The sequence below is a fragment of the Peromyscus eremicus genome, chromosome 16_21 (assembly GCF_949786415.1).
Source record: "Peromyscus eremicus chromosome 16_21, PerEre_H2_v1, whole genome shotgun sequence".
NCBI lineage: Eukaryota > Metazoa > Chordata > Mammalia > Rodentia > Cricetidae > Peromyscus > Peromyscus eremicus.
This window is the reverse complement of record NC_081432.1, coordinates 11,314,699-11,336,967: the sequence shown is the minus strand read 5'-3', so window position 1 is coordinate 11,336,967 and position 22,269 is coordinate 11,314,699. Positions and strand designations below refer to the sequence as shown.

General features: G+C 47.0%; 1 protein-coding gene across 2 annotated transcripts in view; it reads right to left on the bottom strand.

Moving 5' to 3' along the window:
• Window positions 1–22,269, bottom strand: part of Cabin1 (calcineurin binding protein 1) — a 126,692-nt gene that overhangs the window by 69,536 nt on the left and 34,887 nt on the right. The window contains exons 19-26 of one of the 2 annotated variants that reach the window (XM_059281739.1): window positions 21,223–21,338; window positions 13,868–14,029; window positions 12,368–12,574; window positions 12,066–12,211; window positions 8,150–8,411; window positions 4,360–4,620; window positions 2,311–2,462; window positions 89–180 (exon numbers count right to left, since the gene is read on the bottom strand). In XM_059281739.1, coding sequence (XP_059137722.1) covers window positions 89–180; window positions 2,311–2,462; window positions 4,360–4,620; window positions 8,150–8,411; window positions 12,066–12,211; window positions 12,368–12,574; window positions 13,868–14,029; window positions 21,223–21,338 — 1,398 coding nt within the window. Of the gene's footprint in view, window position 1; window positions 181–2,310; window positions 2,463–4,359; window positions 4,621–8,149; window positions 8,412–12,065; window positions 12,212–12,367; window positions 12,575–13,867; window positions 14,030–21,222; window positions 21,339–22,269 lie in introns of both variants that reach the window. The other variant, XM_059281738.1, reaches the window with a different exon arrangement.

Here is a 22,269-nt window from a genome sequence, read left to right as displayed (position 1 = left end):
CCGTCCGGCGTCGCCTGCTGATGGGGTTTTTTACATTTGACGTAATCGTGGTCAATCGGAGTGGCTGTGTAAGGTGGGGATGTCAGACCTGGGCCAGAGGAGGAGGGGAGGGAGGCTCCGGGGCCAGGCAGTGTCCCAGCTGAAGAGTGGGAGTCCTCATCCACCAGGCAGGCCTTCTCCCTGTGGAACAGAGGTACAAATAAAAGTCCACATTATGATGAAATAAATGCACTACTATGGGTCAGCACCCTTCCCAGGGTCTGCTGCTCCACACACCTCAAGTGGTCCCTGTCTCATTTGGCTAGTGCTCCAGGGAGGATTTCCGTATCACTCCCATAGCTTCCAGCCTCTAACTGGATGCTGCTCAACCTTTCTGGCCAGGGTCTAACAGCATCTGGTCTCAGGCTCAGGAGACCTTGCAGGGGAAGTGACCAGCATTTTCTCAGCATGCACACCAAATCAAAGCCTTTCTGCAAGATGACACAACACAGCCAACCCCTGACAAGTGAGCAGACACAAGTACACACTAGTGCAAGCTTACATGTACAAGGGTTTCTGCTACAACACTGGTAAGTGAGGGAAAGGCAGAAATATTCTTCACGTTTGTGGAAATAATCACATAAAACACCGAGTATCCATGCTATGCAGCAACAGGTAGGAGGTAGCAGAAAAGTGCCAGGCAGAGTAGCACAGATGGTGCCCAGACCCACTGATGAAGGAAAGAGCAAACCAGAACACCAACTTCAGCGGTTCTTTTGTTTGTTTGTTTGTTTTTGTTTTTGTTTTTTGAGACAGGGTTTCTCTGTGTTTGGAGCCTGTCCTGGAACTCACTCTGTAGCCCAGGCTGGCCTCCAACTCACAGAGATCCGCCTGGCTCTGTCTCCCGAGTGCTGGGATTAGAGGCGTGTGCCACCACCGCCCGGCTCAGTTGTTCTTTTCTTTGTTGAAGTTTGAGAGAGGAAGACAAACCGGAGAATCAACCTGTAAGCCGCCACAACTGCCCGGAGGAGGGAGACAGAGAAAAGAGCCCTGCTGTTTGAGTTAGGGTCTAAGAAGGCAGGTCTGAGAAGTTCAACATGCAGTCTGGCATTTGGTAAGGGTTCTTCAGAGAGCAAGTGAGAAATCAGTGTCGGGGAAAGCATTACACTTTTGGCCAGGCAGCATTTGAAATAAAAAGGGATAGAAAGTTACCCTTTTCTGAAATCTAACCCACAAAAGCAAGCAACTGAGAAGAATCCTCCACAAGCTGGAGGGGACCTTGGCGGTAGAACACTTGTCTAGCATGCACAACACCCTGGGTTCAACCCTTTAGTACCACAAAAGCAAAATAAACCTGCAATTGCATGTGTTCAAATAACTGTGTACAAATATACAGAGAATGAGTTGAGAAACTAGACTGAATAATGGCCAGTTCTGGTGACAAGAGGAGACCAGTCACATTTTAGTCTATGTATGTATGTCTGATTTCCTGTAACTACAATGTATTTACACATTAGCTGTATAATTATATTTTTCAGGGCAGAATTATGATCAATGAAAATTTCATTGTACTCTGGAAACCCTTTATGACCAGAAAACACCAATCTATAATTTTTGAGCACACTATACCAACCAAGTGACCTACCACCCAGGTGCTCATCTCTCCCACACGTAGAGGAAACACTGCTTGTGCAGGGTTGAGCACTGTTCACTGGAGGCACAGGTCATGTGACTACCTACAGCCACGAACAGATAGTTCTTAGGGTCAGGCCTGGAAGCAGGTTTTTCAGCTGGGTCCTGCGTAGTCCTCAGCCAGGTAGGGCCTCAGAGACAGGATGGGTTGAATGGAGCAGCAAGGCAGAAACACCACAGTAAAAGGTGTCTGGCCCCAAGACAACTGTGTCAGGGGAAGAGTGGTCAGTCCCCAAGCAACTGAGGAGACTGCACCAGGGTCCTGCTTCTCGGCTCTCAGCACTGAGGGAAGAGCCTCATTGGCACTCCAGAGAACAGGCCATACACTGGGCCTCAGAGGTCACCCAGTTGGGAGTCTTGGGTAAGGGGAAAAAGTAAAACGTAATATTTTACTATGTTCTGCACAGGACAAAGCTTTGTTCACTGGAGCAGGAGGGAGGGGCTGGCTTCTCCCCAGGACTCACCCTTGAAGGTAGGACACCACCAGCCAGTGCCACAGAGAAGAGAGCAGGGACAGCAGATTCAACAGAACTAGCTCGGCCCTGCAATCAGACTCTGAGTTCCCGTTTATTCAGTGGCCCTCCTCTGAACTACATGATAGAAGATGAGACACCCAGGTCCCTGTAAGCCAGTACTCACTTTTCGGAAGCTTTGGGTGTATTCTTCTCCTCGCCCCTGGCAAAAGGTCCTTCTGCTGCCTCCTTCATAAAGCTGACCAGGACCTCTGCACCAACCCCAGAATCAGGTTTGCCCAGGAGCTTCAGGATGGAAGCATGGAGCCGGAAGTACACCTAGAACAACACCTCAGGCATAATAAGCAGCCTTTTGCAATCCAAGGCCTGTTCCACAGGTGAAGCAGCCATACTGTAAACAGGCTGCTGCCCCGAGAGACAAGCCGCCACACATTGCCTGTCTTTTTTAGCTTTTAACTCCCCTAGCACAAATAAGCCCTGAAAATTAAAATGGATACTGTCAACATCCTAACTTAAACATGTACCCAGTAATCCAAGCATATGGTGGTGGGATAATGATAGTAGCAGCCAGTGGGCACTGCCTCAAGATCTGATGTAGCCCAGGCTAGCCTAAATCTTGCTATGTAGCTGAGGGTGGTCTGCAACCCTCGATCCCTGTCTCAACTTCCCAAGTGCAATTTTTTTTTTTTTTTTGGTTTGATCATAAAGTTGGCAGATACTAAAAGGAGATTCTTAGACTGGCTAGAGAACCAAGATGCTCACCAGTGTCATCCTCTAGAGTAACTGGAGGCCATGGTGAGAATCGAAAGTAGTCTACAACTTTAAACCTCAGCCCCTGGAAACATTCCGAAGAGCTCTCTGATATAAGGCTAGGGGAGCATACTTCTTCACACGTCCCAGCAAAGTCCACGAAGAGGCTATGTAGGGAAGCAAACGCTCTGAGCACCTGGAAGGCATGGGGCAGGCATACCACATACCTTCTACTACATCTTGTTCAATGAAAATGTGAGCCGAAAAAGCCTAGGACAGTGTTCCTACCTACACAGAGATAGAAAAAAACACCTAGACCTTCAAGAACATAGCTAACTATTAGTACAGATTATGAGGTGGGGACACCAGGGTCATTGGGGACTTTCATGTTTTATATTCTTTTATGACTGTCTTAAAAAACAAATGAATATGGGGCTGGAGAGATGGCTCAGAGGTTAAGAGCACTGGCTACTCTTCCAAAGGTCCTGAGTTCAATTCCCAGCAACCACATGGTGGCTCACAACAATCTACAATGAGATCTGGTGCCCTCTTCTGGCCTGTAGTCATACATGCAGGCAGAACACTGTATACATAAATAAATAAATCTTTAAAACAAAAAACAAATGAATATATATAGAATTTATAATCAGGGAAAACAAAAAACCTGTGCCCACAGAAGCAAGAAAACAAGAAATGGATTCTGTTTAAATTCTAGGATGCTCACTAGCTGTGTGGCACCGACCGAGGGTCAGCGCGTGCAGCCTCAGAAAGGGTAAAGCTATCACAGGCAGGGCCTTGGGAAGCTTTGAGTACTGGGCGGAGAAAAGCAGCACTGGATTTCCACTCATGTTCTTTGTTTCCTCCCTCCAAAAGTGCTCGCTGGTCAGGACTGCTAAGAACAATAGTGCGAGCCTTCATCAAAAGTATTCAAGAAATCATAAAAGTGAATCCCGGCGATAAAGCACTGCCCTAGTTCTGAGTGCATTGGGAAAATACAACACAACACGACATCCTGTGATCCGAGCAGCCTGCTCTTACCCTGGCCTAACCCTCGAAGCTGGCTGGCCCGAGCAAGGCGGAGGCCTCACTTGGCCTTCGGTGCCTATCTACATCCTCCCTAGAGCGACCACCCTCCTCCTGCCTCGTGACAAGACTGAACGCCTCTGCAGCTCCAGCACTCAGTGCCTGCCATATGCAGTGAGAATGTCTGTGCTGCAGAGGAAGGAGGTTTCCTCTGGGAAATGAAAACAAAATGCTCATTCTCTCCAAAAGGATGGCAAGCCCTCTTAGGGAAAGAGAGAACAGGCTGCTTGAATTTAACTGAACATGAAGATGCTGAGCACAGAGACGTTACCAGTGTGGGGTTGCCAGGGAGTCACTGAGACTGTGAGCTCCATCCCCAGGGAGACAGAGCGAGTAGACCCTCCTGCCCTGCCTTCCTAAGCTGGACCTTGTTGAATGTTACCTCCAGGGCTTCCATGGCCAGCTCAGGTGGGTTGTGGTAGTGGATCTTCTTAGGGTAACGGGCGGCCTCCTCGTGCAAGTAGTGGCCAGCCTGCCGGTAGTGCAGCAGGTACACAGTCGGTGGCTGCTGCTGCTTCTCAGCCACCTTGCCCAGCATGTAGTGAATGAGCCATTCCTCCTCATCACCGTCACCCTCACAGTGGGCTGCAGAGGTGAAACAGTGCCTGGCTGTCTCCAGCATGCTGTCACGCCGATCCTCCATCTATAACAAGATCACAAGCCTGCAGACTGGCCGTAGGTGCAATGCCCGAGCCTGCCCAGGGATCATGGTTTTCCTGGATGAAGTCAGCTGACTTGTTCACAGACTTATGATCCTCTCAGTGAACCTGAGACCCAGAAATGTTGTCACCATTTCACAGCTGTAGACAATGAGATGTGGAGCTTGGGAGTTCCTTAAAAGCATGCAAGGTCCAGAGTTGGACTTAAGAATTCAGGTCATTTCTCAACGACTCAAAGGTCCTTTCTTTTAGCTTCTTCCTGTAGCACCCAACAGTAAAGTTTATGAAGTTCCTATTGATCTCTTTCTAGGTTCCCAACTATAGCCTGCATGGCTATGGTAAAGACTAGTGCCCATCATCCATCAATATAAGGAGGAAGTCTCCCCATGTGTTGGGTCCCTGTGCTGAGGCTTACGAAATGGCTGAGGCAGGCATCAGGACTGACCTCTCCCAATGGCACCTAGGAGAAGGAATGGTCAGCTTCACATGTAGCCTGAAGCACAGGAAGAATGTTAAGTCACTCCCTACAAGTCACTTGGTTAGAAAGGTCTGGTCCCCAACTCTTTCTCCATGCCTTAGAACTGACATCACAGAGAATGTTTCCACTTCCCCACATCACCTCTGGCAAGTCTGGAGACAAAAACTAAAGAACACAGCAGCTCAAACACAGCAGACATGTTCATCAGCCCATTTCTCAGACATGGTAAGTCCAGACACAGCTCAAGCAACCAGGGAACTGCATCCTAGGAAGCTGCCTCCCCAGAGGTAGAAAGAGTCCAGGGAACACGGGGCAGTCCTGCAGGGCAGTATGTGCCCCAGATAAGGAGGCCAAACCTCTCCCTTCCTCCAGGACTCCTGCATCCCTGGGCCTTCCATCCCTCTGGCTGTCCTGATACTTAAGGGAGGCAGACGGCCTGAGAGCAGTCTCAGGACCTGAGCTGCTTGGAATAACAGTGGCCATCAGGTAAACACCAAGGTCATCCTGAGGCTGTGATCTTAAGTAGAAGAGAACCAGACGAGGGGATAAGGTGGGGGGATGTCAAGTCTACCTGTGGGAGCTGTACAAAAGGTGCAGAGAAGGTTCTTCCTTGTTCTCAGGATGTGTATGTCCTGGAAAGTTTAATTGTGAAATTTCACCAGGATCAGTACAAGGAGATTAGGGGAGGGATCCTAAGATCCAGGCCACCTTACTTCACTGTGTGTACTCAGAGGACAATGGTGTTCCCATGTTACAAGGCCACCAAGGAGTCAAGTTCTATAGCAGTGAGTGGAGGGGATCTGAGGCCGTTTAAATGCCAACAAAATGTAGTAAGGAGTTCTGTACTGTTAGCTACAACAGAGTCAGAGTCAGGTTACACATTTAAAAGGACTCTACTGGACCCTGGAGAGTAACCTGAGTAGAGCTCAACAGTGTAAGCTGAGAGGAAGGGAAGCCACACGCTGCATTTAGTACACCAGTATCTAGGCTGAAAGAAAAAATCTAATAGGCAAATCCTCCTAGATTTTTCTAAATATACACACCTCATGTGTGTGACAAGGTTTTGTCTCCTTTTGAAGTCCAGAAAGACACAAATTGAATAATAACTTCTTAAAGAAGGTGATGTTTAGTTGAGAGCCATGTTGGCACTTCTCCATCCTGTTCTTGTCAGGGCTCAGCCCTGTGTAGCACTTGACATCTGCCTTCTGTTACCAGTGCGCTGGACCCTCTAAGGCCACTTCTCTCACATACATCCTCGGCCACTGGTGTCAGGCCTATCATCCCTATGATGTCACATTCCAACCATTGGAGAAAAAACTTAAGAAAATAAAGAAAAACATAATAACCACCCAGGAGCTTGGAAAGCACAGCTTCTCTCTGAGGGTCCCTGTATGTCCTTTTCACAGGCTCCACAGCCAAACAAGAGAGCCAGCCAAACATGGACATCACTGCTCTCACTCATCTGCAGAGCTCATACAATCTGGACATAGAAGGAAGGAAAACGTTGGGACCAAACTGCTGAAGAGTCTAGAATGCAGAGGCCAACTCCTGAACTGAGGGACTGTAGCTCCCTGAGCACAGAGGAAGAAGGCCACATTACTGTGTGAGACCTCCAACAGCAGCAGCAGTAAAGCCCAGTGTTGTGCTCCCAGCCTGCCACACTCCCAGGTAAGTGTGACAATTCTGAGCCTTTATGCATGAGGATTGAGAACTAACACAGCTGGCCACTGCCTGTAAGGCCCAAGGAATTCAAACTCCCAGGGCAAGAGAGGTAGCTCCCAAACAGGTTTATAAAAGCAGCTTTCTAAATTTATGCTGCAAAGGTAAAAAGTGTATGTGACATAATCATACAACTCATAGAATGATGAGCTCCCCAAGAGTCAACTTAATCTCTGTTCACTGAAGAAGAGCACATTCTTAGCATTGTCAAAGTTCTAGTTACATAAGATTCAGGAGACATTTGCTATCAATTTTTTCATAAAGCCCAATGACATCTTTTATTCACTACTTATTACAGTAACTCAGTCCTCATTAAGCAGGTTCATTCCATTGCTTTCCCAGGGCTGAGGTCCTCAAACAGGAGCCTTGTATTCACTGTAGATTGTTAGGGATGCGACCCAGATTATAAAACTGGCAATCCCTATGGTGAAATTGACTGTTGCATTCTTCATCATGTGTTCCAATATCATTTGAAGAGTTCAAAGGCTCTGAGAGCCTGTGTCCCACTCTGCAGGGTCCTGGAGGCAGTAGGACCTTGGCACAGTGTCAGCTCCCCGCAAGGAGACAGCACTTTCTTTCAGAGGGCTGCAGTGCCTACCTGCCAAGAGGCTCCTTTAGCCCTCCAGCAGCCTCACAGCAGTGTGAGCAGTGCCATCACCCTGCCTGGGTTTTAATCACAGATGATCAGTGCAAAACCTGAAACCAAGCACTCTCTACTGACTGCTCAGCTCCTTCCTTCAACACCTGCTCTCCTCCGAGACCTTTCTGAGCTGACACCTTGCTGCCCTGCCAGCCTAACCTTGCTGGCAGGAAGGTAGCTCTGTGGCAGTGTGTGCTCACCAGGCACAGGACCTGGGTCTGATCTCCAGCACCATTCACCCCTCCCTAAACAAAGCCCAAACCTCTCAGCATGATTCCTTCATTTCCATCTGAAGGAAGCAATGGTGCTCTTGCTGAGCAGTGACTGCAAGTCAGATCCTGTATCTTGCACTAGAGGAAGGCTGCCCACCAGAAACTGAAATCCCTAATGACAGGTCAAGCCCTTTACCATGGCCTCCCAAGTCCTTCTAAGCAAACAGGGAAGAGCTGCCTACCTCAGATGGCCAACATCCCTTCTCTACCGTAACTCAGCTGTCGGTCAGTCACACTAGTGTACCTCTGAAATTCCTGCCCGGGGACTAGGTACCCAAAGCCCAAGGAACAAAGCTATCGCTGATAGGATACATGTATGTGAGGGTAAGAACAAAGAACAGGAGGGACCCAAGGCAGTCTCGCTAGCCAGAGGACGGCAGGCCCATCGGCAGCACCCTCCTCACCTGCTGTATAAGCTCTGGAGGCAGCTCGGCTCTCCACTGCTTCAGTTGGCGGGAAGCAAACGAGTGTAAGGCATAGGACATGGTGCCATACTCAATCCACAAGGACAAATTAGAGCTGTCAATCTCAAGGGCCCTCCGGAAGCAGTTCAGAACAGGTGTGGCGTGTTTCCAGATGGGTCCGTCGCTCTTCAGCTCATTTGAGTTCAGCTTGTCCTGAATTCGGCTGGCCCGGGCCAGAGCCATGCCTGCCCAGGAATCGAACCTACGGTAGTGACAAAAGTACCAGCTAAAAACACTACTGTCAGTGAGTTCCAGGAAAGGTGCAAAGCTACACAGAGAAACCCTGTCTCGAAAAAACAAAAACAAACAAACAAACAAAACCCCAACACTACTGTCCCCAGGGCATCATGGAAGTCCTGCTCCCACACAAAGGCTCAAAGCCCAGCTTGGCTATTCCACACAGTCAGGATCATGACCTGGAATAGCTTTGTCATAGCCTTGATCATAACATATAGTGCATCATCACCTATACTTAAGAAGGTCAACCTCATGCGGATGAGGTATGGTGTGCTAAGAGACAAAATGTTTCTTCTATGTCCCTTAGCACTTTGCAAGCACTCAACGACTGCTCTAATAGATGGGCTTTGGGGCTCTGTTCCCCAGCAGTAAAGGGCTGCCCATGGTACTGCTCTGGTGGAAAGGAACGGGACACTTGTGAGAGTGTCCTCAAAAGAGGGTCCCAGCTGAGGCAACAAGAGACTTCAGTGTCCTTTCCTCCTGAGGCTCCTATTCTCACCAAGCCAGAGCTCGGGAACAGAGAAGCGTGGGACCCCAGCCACTCACTTCATTCCTGTTCTCTCTGGGGGCCTATGCTCTCGGCTCAGACCCCAGCAGTAAAATGAACACGGTGACAGCTGAGGGCTGGGACCTGATGGTTCTGAGATCACTTGAAAGAAGCCGAGGCAGGAACACACAAGAGTCTGGGACAAGATGGGTAGCCATGGAGACACCATACCAGGACCAAGATGATTTCGGAGTTCCTGGAGAGCTGTTTTCTAGTGCTAGTCCAGAAAACAGAAAACGCAGCAACCCAAAAGGCTGATGCTGCCCCCTCCCTACACCATCAGTTCAGCCCACCACCCCTTAAATTCCCCGGTGTGAGTTTACACTGGCTAACTGCCATCCAGAGCTGCCCGATCATCCCAAGAGATGGCAGAGGCAAACCAAACCCGAGAGGCTCCAAAGACCCAGTGGTGACAGGAGAGCCAGGAAGAAGACACCGCCCTCCTGTGAGAGGCTTCTGATAGCAGCCTTTCTTCCTGGGGCCTGGGGCCCAAAGCCACCAGCAGTTCTTCCCTGGCTCTGCTCTGGCGACTCTGGAGAAGGGAATGGGGGGGAAGGGCTTAAGTGGCAAATTCTTCACCAGGGCCAATTTCACAGCATGGACATCTTTCCAATATCCAACGACTCTGGGAGAAGTTCCCTTGAGGGAAGGAGACAGGCTGTGACAGCGCCTATGTGGTGGCATGAGAACTACTTCCTCCACACACGGGGTAACCAAAGCAGAGCGGCATCACCATGAAAACGAAGAAGCAGGCTGGAGCGATGGCTCGGTAGTTAGGTACACTGGCTGCTCTCCAGAACCTGGGGTCAGTTCCCAGCACCTACATGGCAGCTCACAGCCATCTGTAACTGCAGTTCCAGGGGACCTGATACTCCCTCTTGGCCTCCACATGCACAGACATACATGTAATGCACAGACATACATGCAGGCAAAACAACCATATGCATTAAGAAAAAAAAAAAACCCACAGAGAAAAACAAGCATGCTCCTGTCCTAGTAAGAGTGACCCCTCCTGCTGTTAGGTGTCAGACTCAGGTACAGCACCACACAACCCATTCTCTGGGAGTGCGGGCAGGCCTGCAGGGATGGCTCAGTGACAGTGTGACCCCAGGAGGAAGAAGGATCCAGAGGCCACATTCTGGGCTCTCATTTGTGCAGAGCAGGTTCAGTCCTGGTGCTGGGCTCAGAACTGTTTCCTGCTCAGCTGAACTAGGTCTTAGTCCCACCTCCATCCCAGAACGCCTATCTAATTTGTACCTCTTCCAGTTCAGCAAAAAAGCAGGAAAGCTCAATGAAAGGGAAGGAGAACTGCTAGTTACCGTCACAGGAACCTCCAACAGTACAATCAGGATGCTACTGTCCACCAGCCATCTATCATGGGCTTCACCCCTCTCAAAAGGCTCAAGGAAGAATATAAATATCCACCTTGTACTCCAGCTAGTACCAAGGAGCAAACAGAACTCCAGTCTCCACTGCTATCTGCCTGTGGAGCTCAGAATAAAGGCAGCTCTAGGCTGAGACTTAGCACCAAGCTGACAAAACCCTTTCTACACTGGGGCCAGTCCTCAGAGAAGACATCTCAGCACACAGGGGGCTGGATCTAACGGGCTGACATCCTCTAAACAGATGATGTAGAGACAAGAGCAGTGGTTCTCAACCTATGGGTTGTGACCACTTTGGGAGTCACATATCAAATCTCCCGCATATCAGATATTTATATCACATCCATAACCGTAACAAAATTACAGTTATGAAGTAGCAATGAAGTAATTTTGTGGTTGGGGGTCACCCACACCATGAGGAACTGTATTAAAGGGTCGCAGCGTTAGGAAGGTTGAGAAGCACTGGGTGGAGGGAGGTCTACTTGAGCCTTTAGGACTCTCACCCCACTGCCTGTGGACCTGCAAGTGAGAGGAACCAGGCCAGGTGCCTGCCGTCATTACTCCCACTTTTTAGATGGGGCAGCAGGCGATGGACAACGTCATCCACAGCACAAGCTCAGCCAGTGTAAGCGCAGGTCTGTGCTATCACAACTGAAGTAGTTGTGATACCAAAGACAGCCAGGACTTTAAGCACGTGGCTCCCTGATAGGAGGAAACCGCAGGCTGACCAAAAAGGGGCCTTCTGAGGGCGACGTCTTACAAACTTGCTTCTCTGTTCGGGGCCCAGCCCCTCTGCCCTTGCCCAGGCAGGCTGCAGAAAGGTGAATTCTGTGGTTTCCTAGCACAGGGTAGTTCTGTGCTCACCCATGGTCCAAGGGCAGCCACCATGGTAGCCCTAAGTACTTCGGGGGAGCTTGCCTTCAGACTGGGTACAGGGTAACCTCATCTGACCATGCCTACCTTTCCAGACAGCCCCTTTAGTCAAGTGTACTGAGCTTCGTGAGTAGAGCAGAGCCCTTCAGAATGCTTAGTTCTGAAAATTCATTACATTTTAGGAGGAAGCTCAGTGGGGCTCTACAGAGGAAGCACAAGCCTCGTGCACACGGGCTCCTACACACAACGTCAGGACAAACCTCACTGCCAATGATGGAACATCACAACATGGCAAAAACAAACAAAACGCTCGGGCTCCAGCTTTTCTAGTAGTCCTCTTTAGTCATTTAGTTTATTCTACATACGTGTTTTTCGGGTATGTATGTGCACCATGTGTGTCTGGGGCCCATGGAGGTCAGAAGAGGGTGTTAAATCCTACAACTGGAATGACAGTGGCCATGTGGGTGCCCTTAACCACTGAACCATCTCTTACCCCTGGTACTCCCTCTTAAGCCCCAAAAGCAATCCTCATTAAAGAGTTGTCCTGGTTCCTGCTACCAGGAAAGGAAGCAGGACAAAACAGTATGGGCTGTGTACTACTTCTCTGTCCTGTACACCAGGATCCAAAAGATCACCTTGTACCTTTGCTGACCCCAGTATACCTCCCATAGGACTCTGGAAAAGAAGTCTTCTATGCTCCAGAATGCTAAGCCATTTCTTTTCCATTATCTTGCCACAGACAAGAAACTTTCAGCTGGCTCACTGAAGAACTGGCAGGCCTCCTGGCAGCAGCCTGGCTCCACACAATATCACTCACCTATTGGGGCAGATGCAAATATCATGCATGTAGAACTTGATGGCTTTAGACTGCTCCTTGTTTTTGAAATGATAATCAGCCAGGAGGTAGTAGAGCTCATTCACCACTGGAGGGGTGGGATCTGCCCCTTCTGGAAGGCAGGGTACCTGGCACGAGAGAGGGCAAGTTCAGAAGAGGTGGAGTCAAGTATGCAGGTGTAAACTACCAACCCGTTTTCCACGGACCCCTAGCAGGTGGTCCTGAGTAGACAGGAAGCAGGGCTTGAGAGGAAGCCCCACCACCCCATCTTCCCCGAGGCCCACCTCAGTTGAGGTTCCCTCAATGTAGGCAGAGACTTTGTCCATGCTCAGAGCTGGCTTCTCTGTGCGGGGCACGATGGTAGCAATTCTTTTCAGGAGGTTGGCCAAGTCAGCAGAAACAGTGCTGGTCTTATAACTATCAAATTCAGGTAGGGTCTTGGGCTTAAAATATTCAAACATAAACAGGGCATCCTCCCATATGAGGTCCACCTGGAAAAAGACAGATGCAGACTCATAGTACATGAAGGCTAAGAAATAAGGAGACGCTCCTCTGTGAGAGCACACTGTGCTCAATGCAATGAGGTCACAGCATGCTGTGACAGCAAAGCATGTTCCAGCTCTACTTCTTTAATCTGCAATGGCCAGGTAAGCCTCCATTCCAGCCGCCTAAAAAGCCTAAGTCTTCTGTTTTTTGGGTTGGTATAAGTCTCAAGCTTCCTGAGGGTATCACTGCACAAAATTATGTGTTAAGGTAATTACTCTCAAACAGAAATATTTAACTTTCTTAATGAATGAGAGTACATTATAAAGATAATTCTATGTTAAATATTAAGTTTTTAGTATTGTTAGTCAAGAAATTATTTTTTTAAAATCTTATTATACTTTATGTGTATATGTATATGCCACACATGTGCAGGTGTCCACATAGGACAGAAGAGATCCCCTGGAGAAGAAATTAAAGGTGACAGCCACCTGTTGTTATAGATGCTGGAAACCAAACTCAGGTCCTCTGCAAGAGCAGCAAGTGTCCTTAACTGTTGAGCCATCTCTCCACTCACCTCAATCCTGGATCTCATGTAGTCCAGGCTGGCCATGAACTTACTATGAACTTCTAACAATCCTGCCCCCACCTCCCAAGGGCATGCTCCACCACACCTGGTTTTGCATGATGCTAGTGATAAAACCCAGGGCTTCTCATGTATGCTACAAAAGCACTCTACCAACCAAAATACATCTGTTGTCCAAGAAATTGCTTTTAGGACTCATGCCTGGTTAGGTCTCTAAAAAAACAAATGCTGGAAACTGAAGGTTATGATCTGTGAAACCATGTGACTTGGCCAGATCAGATGTATGTGCATGGGGGGAGGGGGCGGGAAGAATCAATCATAACTGGGAAGCTTAGGCTCCACACCTCTGGGCCAGAGTGGATGTGCCATCCTAAGGACCCTATACTTTAAGGTATAGAATATCTCTAAGACTGGAGAATGGCTGAAGATATTAGCTATGACATAATGTACCCAATAGTGCTCTGGAAAAAAACAAATGAAAAAGAAAAGATTTATGTAATTACATGTGTAAACCAAACTGCAAATAAACCTAGGACTGACAACATGCCAATGCTGCATTATAAATCCATTATGAGTGACATCTTGTAGGAAAACCCTTTCCTTTGATCAACCATCAACCATGTTAGCACACTGTGTGTAACAAATCTGATGTCCTGTAAGGAGCTCTCCTCTTCCTGAAAGCCGCCCCTCCCCGGGCCTGGGGTAGCAGCCTTACCTGCTGGGCCGAGTGTTCCTCCAGGTATCTGGCCTTGCTCTTCTTGCTGGGGAAGCTGTACAGGCAATAGAAGCACTGCTCCAAGGCAGTCTCCAGCTCCTCCTTGTAGGGGTGAGTGTCTTCAGAGGCAGACGCAGCAAGCTCTTTTTGGAGAACTTGCACCTGTGGCAGGTGGGAAGAGATGCCTCAGGACACAGGCTACAGGCTCAGCCTCCATGTCAGAACAAGATCCCAGGGAGACCACCACTTTATCAACTACTTTAACCCAAGGAGGTAATGTCTGGGGTCCCTGTGTGGCTAGATTCCAAACACTTGCTTCCTAGAAAAGACTTGTTATCTCTACAGAATTGCTCTGGGTGCATCTGGCAGTAGGCTCCTTCAAGGCGTGTGAGCAGCCTGGCTTTAGCACACCTAGCCAGCATCTGCCAACACCATTAGCTACTCTATGCCCAGGCAACATCTCTACCCATTTGCTGAGTGTGCGTTTACTGAGCAGCTTCTTTTATGAGGCACAGTTTGACATAGACTCTATTTTTTAAAAGTTCAGATTCCAATGGAGGAAATGGTGTTATAAACAACCAGCTATAAGTCCCATGGGGGCCGAGGAAAATCCCTCTCCAATAAAAACATCACTGAGAATCAGAGGACATAGGAACAAGATGTCTTTCTGTACATTGTGAGTATGTATTGCTCTGATTGGTTGATAAATAAAACGCTGATTGGCCAGTAGCCAGACAGGAAATATAGGCAGGAGAAGCAGATGAGGAGAATTCTGGGAAGAAGAGCTGAGTAAGGAGTCGCCAGCCAGACACAGAGGAAACAAGATGACAAGGCAGAACTGAGAAAAGGTACAGGGCCACGTGGCTAAACATAAATAAAAATTACGGGTTAATTTAAGTGTAAGAACTAGTCAGTAATAAGCCTGAGCTAATGGTTATAATTAATATAAGCTTCTAAGTGATTATGGACTGTGGGGCCTGGAAGGACTGGGGAAACTTTCTGACTACAACAATATAGCAAACCAGTTATATCTCTGGCTATGAAATGTTATGACTAAATTTATACTCAACTTTTGATAAATATACATTCCTAGCTAAGCCCTCCCACTATGTGTGCCTAAGGAACATGCTAAGGTTCCAGGCCGGTGGCAGGTTGGTAGAGGGAGCAGAGAACTCTTACCTGACCCACTTAACTTATGTGTATCTGCCCTTTCTTTATTCCTCACTGTCCCTGTCCAGAACCCCAGAACCCAAGCTGCACAGGATGTGGCAAAAAGCACTCAATCTCATCAATAACCGTAGAGTGTTACAAAGAAAAAGAACAAAGGAATCCTCTTAGATCGGCGTCAGTGTTTAAGTCTCTATAGTATATGGGTCTGGCAGCGGGTCAGGGGAGATAGCTCAGTATATACAGTGCTTGCTATACTGACATGCGAAGGCCTTAAGTTTGATCCCCAGAACTCACATTAACAAGTGGGGTGTGGTGGTGTGTGCTTGTCAGTCCCAGCACTGGAGACACAACCAGATGAGCATGGAGCTATCCAGCCAGCCTAATGAGGCACAGCACACGAGGAAAAACAACACCTGACGTTGTCCACCTGACATTGTCCCCGGCCTCTATATACAGACACCCACACATCCTGCATATACATGAGCATGTGTACACATGCACACCTACACACCTACATGTACACATGCACACACGAGCACATACAACACGGGCACATACACACATGCCTGCACACACACACCTGAACATAACAAACGTGCACATATATGTACACACACACACAAACTAAAACAATTATTTTTAACAATTTGAAAACACGCGTTTTTGGTGTTGTTTGGCTAGTTTTGTTTCATTCTTAGTTTTTTGAGACAGGCTCTCATTAGAGCCCTGACTGGACTTGAAACTCACATCAATTCTCTTGTCTCAGTCACCCACATGTTGGGATTATAGGGATGAGTCACTACACTCAGAGAAAACATGGTGTTAAAAAACCACGCTGTGGATGTGGTGGGATAGCCCAAAGGAGGGAGAGGCAGACAACAGCGTTTGTTTGGTTTTGGTGTTTGGAGTCAGGGTGTTCTTAGGTCCTGACAGGTCTATGATTTGATTCAATTTTTATTTTTTTCTTTTTGAGTCTTGCTATGTGGCTCAAGCTGGCCTGGAACTCACTATATACTCTAGACTGATCCTGACTTCACGATCCATCCCCTTTTCAGCTTTCTGGGGGCTGAGATCACAGACTTGCATCACTATGCCTTCTAACAGTTTTGTTTGTTTGTTTGTTTTGTTATTTGGTTGATTTCTGGGACAGGGTCTCACTCTGTAGACTAGGATGGCCTCATGCTCAACTCAATTCTCCTGTCACAGTTTTTGAATACTAACCATGTGGCACTATGCTCAAGTAAGCAAGGTTTTGGGTTTTGCAGGCTGGGGTTGAGCTCAGGACCTTTCACATGGCGGATAAGCATTCAGCCACTAAGCTACGTCCTCAGCCTTGACATCTGGGGGTTCTGAAACACAGTCTTTTTCTGCCCAAGCTGGCCTCAAACTCCAAATCCTCCTGCCTCTGCATTCCGAGTACTGGAATTCCATAGTATACCACCTGGCTGTGCATTCTTTTTATAAACATGTGCACATGCACCCAGAACACAAATTGGTGGTAGATGTTACCATCATACCACTTATCCCCCAAATGGATTTAAAAAACAAACAAACAAAAACAAAAAACAAAAAACACATTAATACCATCATTAGGGGATTTTTTTAAAATTATGGAAACAAGTATTTAGAAGAGAAAATGATATACAATGTCTAAGATTTAATTAAAAGTAAGAGATGGGATAAGGATGGCATGGGAGTGACCATGTATCACAATAATGACTTAACACTCAGTATTTGGAACTATACTATACTACTGTTTCTATTTTAATATATATTTGGAATTTTCCACACTAGAAGTTTAAAATAGTTTATGTATTCATACAATAGTATCCAACAAAGCAATTAAAACAAACCAGATTTACTTCTACCAATGTGAATATACTTGTGTACTGAAATGAATAAAGGCAAGAAGCTGCAAGAAGTTAAATACTACATATTTTCTTACATAGTTTTAAAAGTTGGTCTGGTAATATGGCTTAGCAGGTAAGGGAACTTACCACCAAGCCTGGAAAACTGAGCTCAATCCTCAGAACCCACAAGGTGGGAGAAGAGAACCAAGCCCTAAAAGTTGTCTTCTGACCTCCATACATGCAGCGTGGTCCATGTGCTTGCTCTCTGTCTCTCTCTTCTGTTCCTCCACATCATTCTCTGCCTGTCTCTGTGCCTCTCTTTCACACACACACACACACACACACACACACACACCATTTTTTTTTAAATTTTGGAATATTAAAATTCCATCAATTATATATTGTTCACTAATAGATATGTAATAATTTAGCCTAAAACCTGCTTAATGACAGACATGTCATCTTTTTTAATCAGAAGGCACATTTCCAGCAAATATAGTAGATTATTAGTATGCACACGATCTGAGCACACGGCACACAGCATAAGAGAGAACCATCCAGAAGGTAGTAGTTTACAGGTGAGAGACTATCTGAGCAAAATGTAGAGGAATAGGTAAGAATTCCTCAACTAAAACACAACACCAGAAAAAAACTACTAATTCAAGACAAGATACAACCTTACAGGATGTCTTTCAGGGGGCATTTGCACTCCATCCAAGGAGAAACAATTCAAATAAAAGGATGTTAGCCTCAAAGCACTCTCAAGACACAATCCTCGTAGGGTAATAGTGGCACACACCCATTATCTCGGCATTCGGGAGGTGGAGGCAAGCGGATCAGGAATTCAAGGTCATCCTTGGCTACAACAGCAAGTTTTGGGTCAACTTCGACTACATGAATGAAACCTTGTCTCAAAAAAGACAATCCTTTATGTCAGACCATACACCTGGATGAAAATTATTTACACTCCTAACTCCCACAGTATCTAGAATGATGTGCTCAGTCAGCACTTCTGGGTAAGTGAATGAAGCTATTCTTGCATTCACTCAATTATTCAAGAAACTGGGCAGAAGTCTCTGTCGGCCAAGGCTCACATACCTAGAGATGCTTCAGACTGCAGGACAGGAAGGTCTTGTTTGACCTCAGCCATGCCACTGAACAGGGGAGAGAGACACAAACACCAGCTACAAGGTGCCAGGCAGCAGGTGGCACAGGGTAGACAGAATGGGGAAAGCCTCTTGGAAAAGGTGGGAAGAAAAGTCAGTCATGCAGGATCCAAGGAAAGTAATTTGCTAGGGAGTCTGAGGAATCTCAATGGGTCCTGAGTAAGAAAACTAGGAACTGTAAGCAAAACAACAGTAACTCATCATTTCTCTTTCAATTCATCTGGCTTATGAAATTCAGCATCCAAGAGACACAGCCCAAGAAAAACCAAGAAGAGGACAATGCACTGGCCCTTTGGTCTACTCTTCCCCTCATTTCACTCCCCAACACAGCCAGCCTACAAAGGTATCTGGTCCTCTCCTCCTCGTGCGTGTGCGTGTGCGCGTGCGTGTGTATTATGAGTATCTGTGTGTGTATGGTTAACACCTGTGTGCATGAGTATGCGTGTACATGTGTGCTACTGTGTGCGGAAGGCACGGGCTGACACTGGGAGTCCTCCTCAGTTACTTTCTACATTATTCTCTGAGGCAGACAGGCAGACTCTCTCAACTGAACCTAGAGCATGACAGTACAGCTGGTCTACCTAGCCAACTTTCTCTGGGGAGCCTGTCTCTGTCTCTAAGCACTGAAATTACGGCAGGCTGCCATGCCTGAGGGCACTTACACAGTGTGCTGGCCGCTCTTATGTCAAGCTGAAACAAGCTAGAGTCATCAGAGAAAAGGGAGACTCAGTTGAGAAAATGCCTCCATAAGATCCGGATGTAAGACATTTTCTTAATTAGTGATTGGTGGGGGAAGGCCCAGCACATTGTGGGTGATGCCACCACTGGGCTGGTGGTTCTGGGTTCTCTAAGAAAGCAGGCTGAGCAAGCCATGTGGAGCAAGCCGGTAAGTAGCACCCCTCCATGGCTTCTATATCAGTTCCTGCCTCCAGGTTTCTGCCCTGCTTGAGTTCCTGTCCTGTGGGAGCCCGTTTTCAAGTTCCTCGTGGCTTTACCCAGCAGGTCGGCATAGAGAGGATGATTAGAACCACGGGCCTGAGTGCAGGTGTCTGAGATGGTCTGCACTTGGCTGTGCTGGGGGGAGGTGCTGGGGGGAGGTCTTTTGCTCCACCCCTTGGCGTCTCTATTATAAATACCCTGGGAAAGAGACAGTCAGGGCCCGTTGGAATAGGTTCCAGGCCCTCTCGAGGCTATCCTTTATTTTCTATTTATCTCCACATTCTAAATCCTTCTATCTAATATTTCCTGCTGCTTGCACTCAAGAAAACTCTGGGGAGCTATGAGGTTGGTGGGTAAATGCCCCGCACCGTCCTGACTTCCTTCAGTGATGGAAATATAAGCCTTTATTTAAATAACCCCTTTCCTCCTCGACCTGCTTTTGGTCATGGTATTCCATCATAGCAACAGTAACTCTAAGACACATAGGTTCTGGGGATCTGAACTCTGGTCCTCTTCCTGTACAGCAACCAATGAGCTATCTTCCCAGCTTCTCTGCATGAGAGCGCTGCCTAAGGAGACCTCCTAGAAGCAGATGGTGTCTCTCTCATAGAGGAATGAAGGCAGTGGCTGACTCCTGGGTAGCAATACAGACTTTGCAAACTGTCAGGCCCTGTGCACACAAAAGCTCTGTACACTCTTAGTCTCCTTCAACCCTGTGATGGCTAATCTTGGTTGTCAACTGAACTACATCAAGAATCAACTAAAACCCAAGCTGCTGGGCACTCCTGAGAGGGATTTTCTGAACTGGATTATTGAGGTGAGAAGACCCACACTAAACCTACGCTATACGTTCTGGTGGCAGCACACACAAAAGGCCACGGAAGAAGGAAGCTTTGCTTTTGGCCTGCTTGCCTTCACTCTTGCTGGCAAGTTCATCTATTCTGTTCCAGCAACTGGTATCATGTAAAATAAATAAATTGTGTGTGTGTGTGTGTGTGTGTGTGTGTGTGTGTGTGTGTGTGTGTGTATAAAGTCCAACTTCTTCAGGATTCCAACACAGACTGAAAGCCAGCAGCTCTCAAGAAATCCTCCCAGACTCCAGCACCAGATTAGGACTTCTGTGGACATCCAACCTCATGGACTGAAACAACTACTGGATTCTCAGCTTTTCCATTGTGAGACAGACATCACTGGACTACCCAGACTACAAATCAGTCTACTAAACCTCCTTTAATATCAGTTCCATCAGCTCTGTTCTTCTAGAGAGCCCTGACTCACACAAACTTGCATTTATTTTCGTGCTAGGTGCTATATTTAAGCACTTGGATTCAGAAACCAAGTGAACAAAATTACCTACTCCCTCTGACTTTAACAGCAGCACAGAAGAGTCAAATAACAAACACAGATGTACATTATGGAGTGTGCTGATAGGTAGTAAGACGGTTGAAGATAGGGGCGAACTAGGAGGCACTGGGGAGGAAGGCTGAGCACAGCGGCTACGTCCACCAAACAAGCTACCCAGCAGAAGACAGCAAGCTTTTTAAAGGGCAAACAACAAGGATTTTAGACCTTGTAAGCTGTGCAGACTTGCAGCTTCTAGTCCCTGTCAGTGCATAGTAAAAGCAGCCATAATTGCTATGTAAATAAATAAATGCCCCAATAAAATTTTATTAGCAGGTATACAGGCTGGGCTGGATGCCTCTCCCTTGGTACATCCAAAACACTTGATGCTCCGTAATTTGTCTGGTGCTAATTGGCCTCCTACTCAGCAGAGACCAGGTTCATGCCTCGTATCTCTGATAAGCCCGGAGAGCTAGCACCAATCAGTCCTAGTGGGCAAGTTCCAGAAGACCGTCCGCAGTCGTTATAATAGCTACCGACTTAACAATCAGGACCTGTGATTTCATCAGGAGGTATGCCAAAGGCTCAAAGACAATGGAGGCAACTAACTATGGACTAAAGTCTTTGAAACCATGAGCCAAAAGAAACCTTTACTCTTTTAAAGATGATTATCTCAGGTATTTTATCACAGTAATAGAAAGAAAAGTCACAGGAACCAAGTTCAGATTTTCTTCAAGGTTCAGTAATTACATACATGCATTAATCAACGATGCACAAGAACACTTACAGGCAGACAAACACCAGCCCAGGGGAACCAACAGGGCTCCATCGCCTTTCCCACCTGCCTCAACCTCCTACTGGCAGCCCATGACCCAGGGGGATCACTCACATAGAATCGCAGCAGCGCCCCATCTGAATTGCAGCACCAGGACCTCCTGCCCAAGTATTCATGCGCTGTGTTGAGCAGCATGAGGGAAGACGGGAGCATGGGCATCTCTGACATCCCTGGAAAAAGCCAGACCAACAGACAGTCAGTGAAAACAACAGCGGCAAGGGGACTGCATCCATGTCTCTTCTGCAGGGACTTTTCTCTGTCACATGACCACAGATTGTTCTCTTTCCTGTTTCTGTCTTCTAGGTACTTAACTGGCTTTAGTAGGCAATCTATGCTTATCAAAAATAAACTGAAATCATACAGAAAATATAAATGAATGCTTCATTCACAAAACAAAACAAGACTGTCCTAGTCCCTGAGAGCCAATACTGGCATCTGCTGCCTATCACTCAAAGCACCTTTCTGTGCTTTTCAAAGAGAAGGACAAGTTAAAATAATAGAACTCATTGAACTACCTGTACAACTTCTGAAAATTCTTATATATTTAGGTTTACTTGAATACTGCAGAAGGGGAGAAAAACCATTGAATTGCCATTAAATGTTTGCTCGCCATTAAATTATCATTAGTTCCTTAAAAAGTCTCAGTATTCCTGAAACTCTGGGTCATACATAAGCCATTAGCTCCTTTTAACTGGCTCTTTTTTTGTGGGGGCGGGGAAGGTAAATTAAGACAGAACATATTTAAACAGAAAATACCAGGAGGCATTGCATACAGCTACACACAGCTTAAATGTGTTTTATAAAAATTTACTATTTGGTCAGTCTCAAACAAAAAAAGTAAACATCCTCCCCCCAAAAAAATCCCTTCAGATAACAAAGGCTCAAACCATTCCAGTCTTCATGGGTTCCTTAGTTTCCTTTTTTCGGTTATTTTCTCTCTCTCTTTTTTTTTTTCCCAGAGCTGAGGGCCGAACCCAGGGCCTTGTGCTTGCTAGGCAAGCGCTCTACCACTGAGCTAAATCCCCAAACACCTTAGTTTCCTTTTTCTAAGGTTTTATTTTTATGTCTGTGTGTCTGAGTCTGCCGTGTATGTGAGTGCCC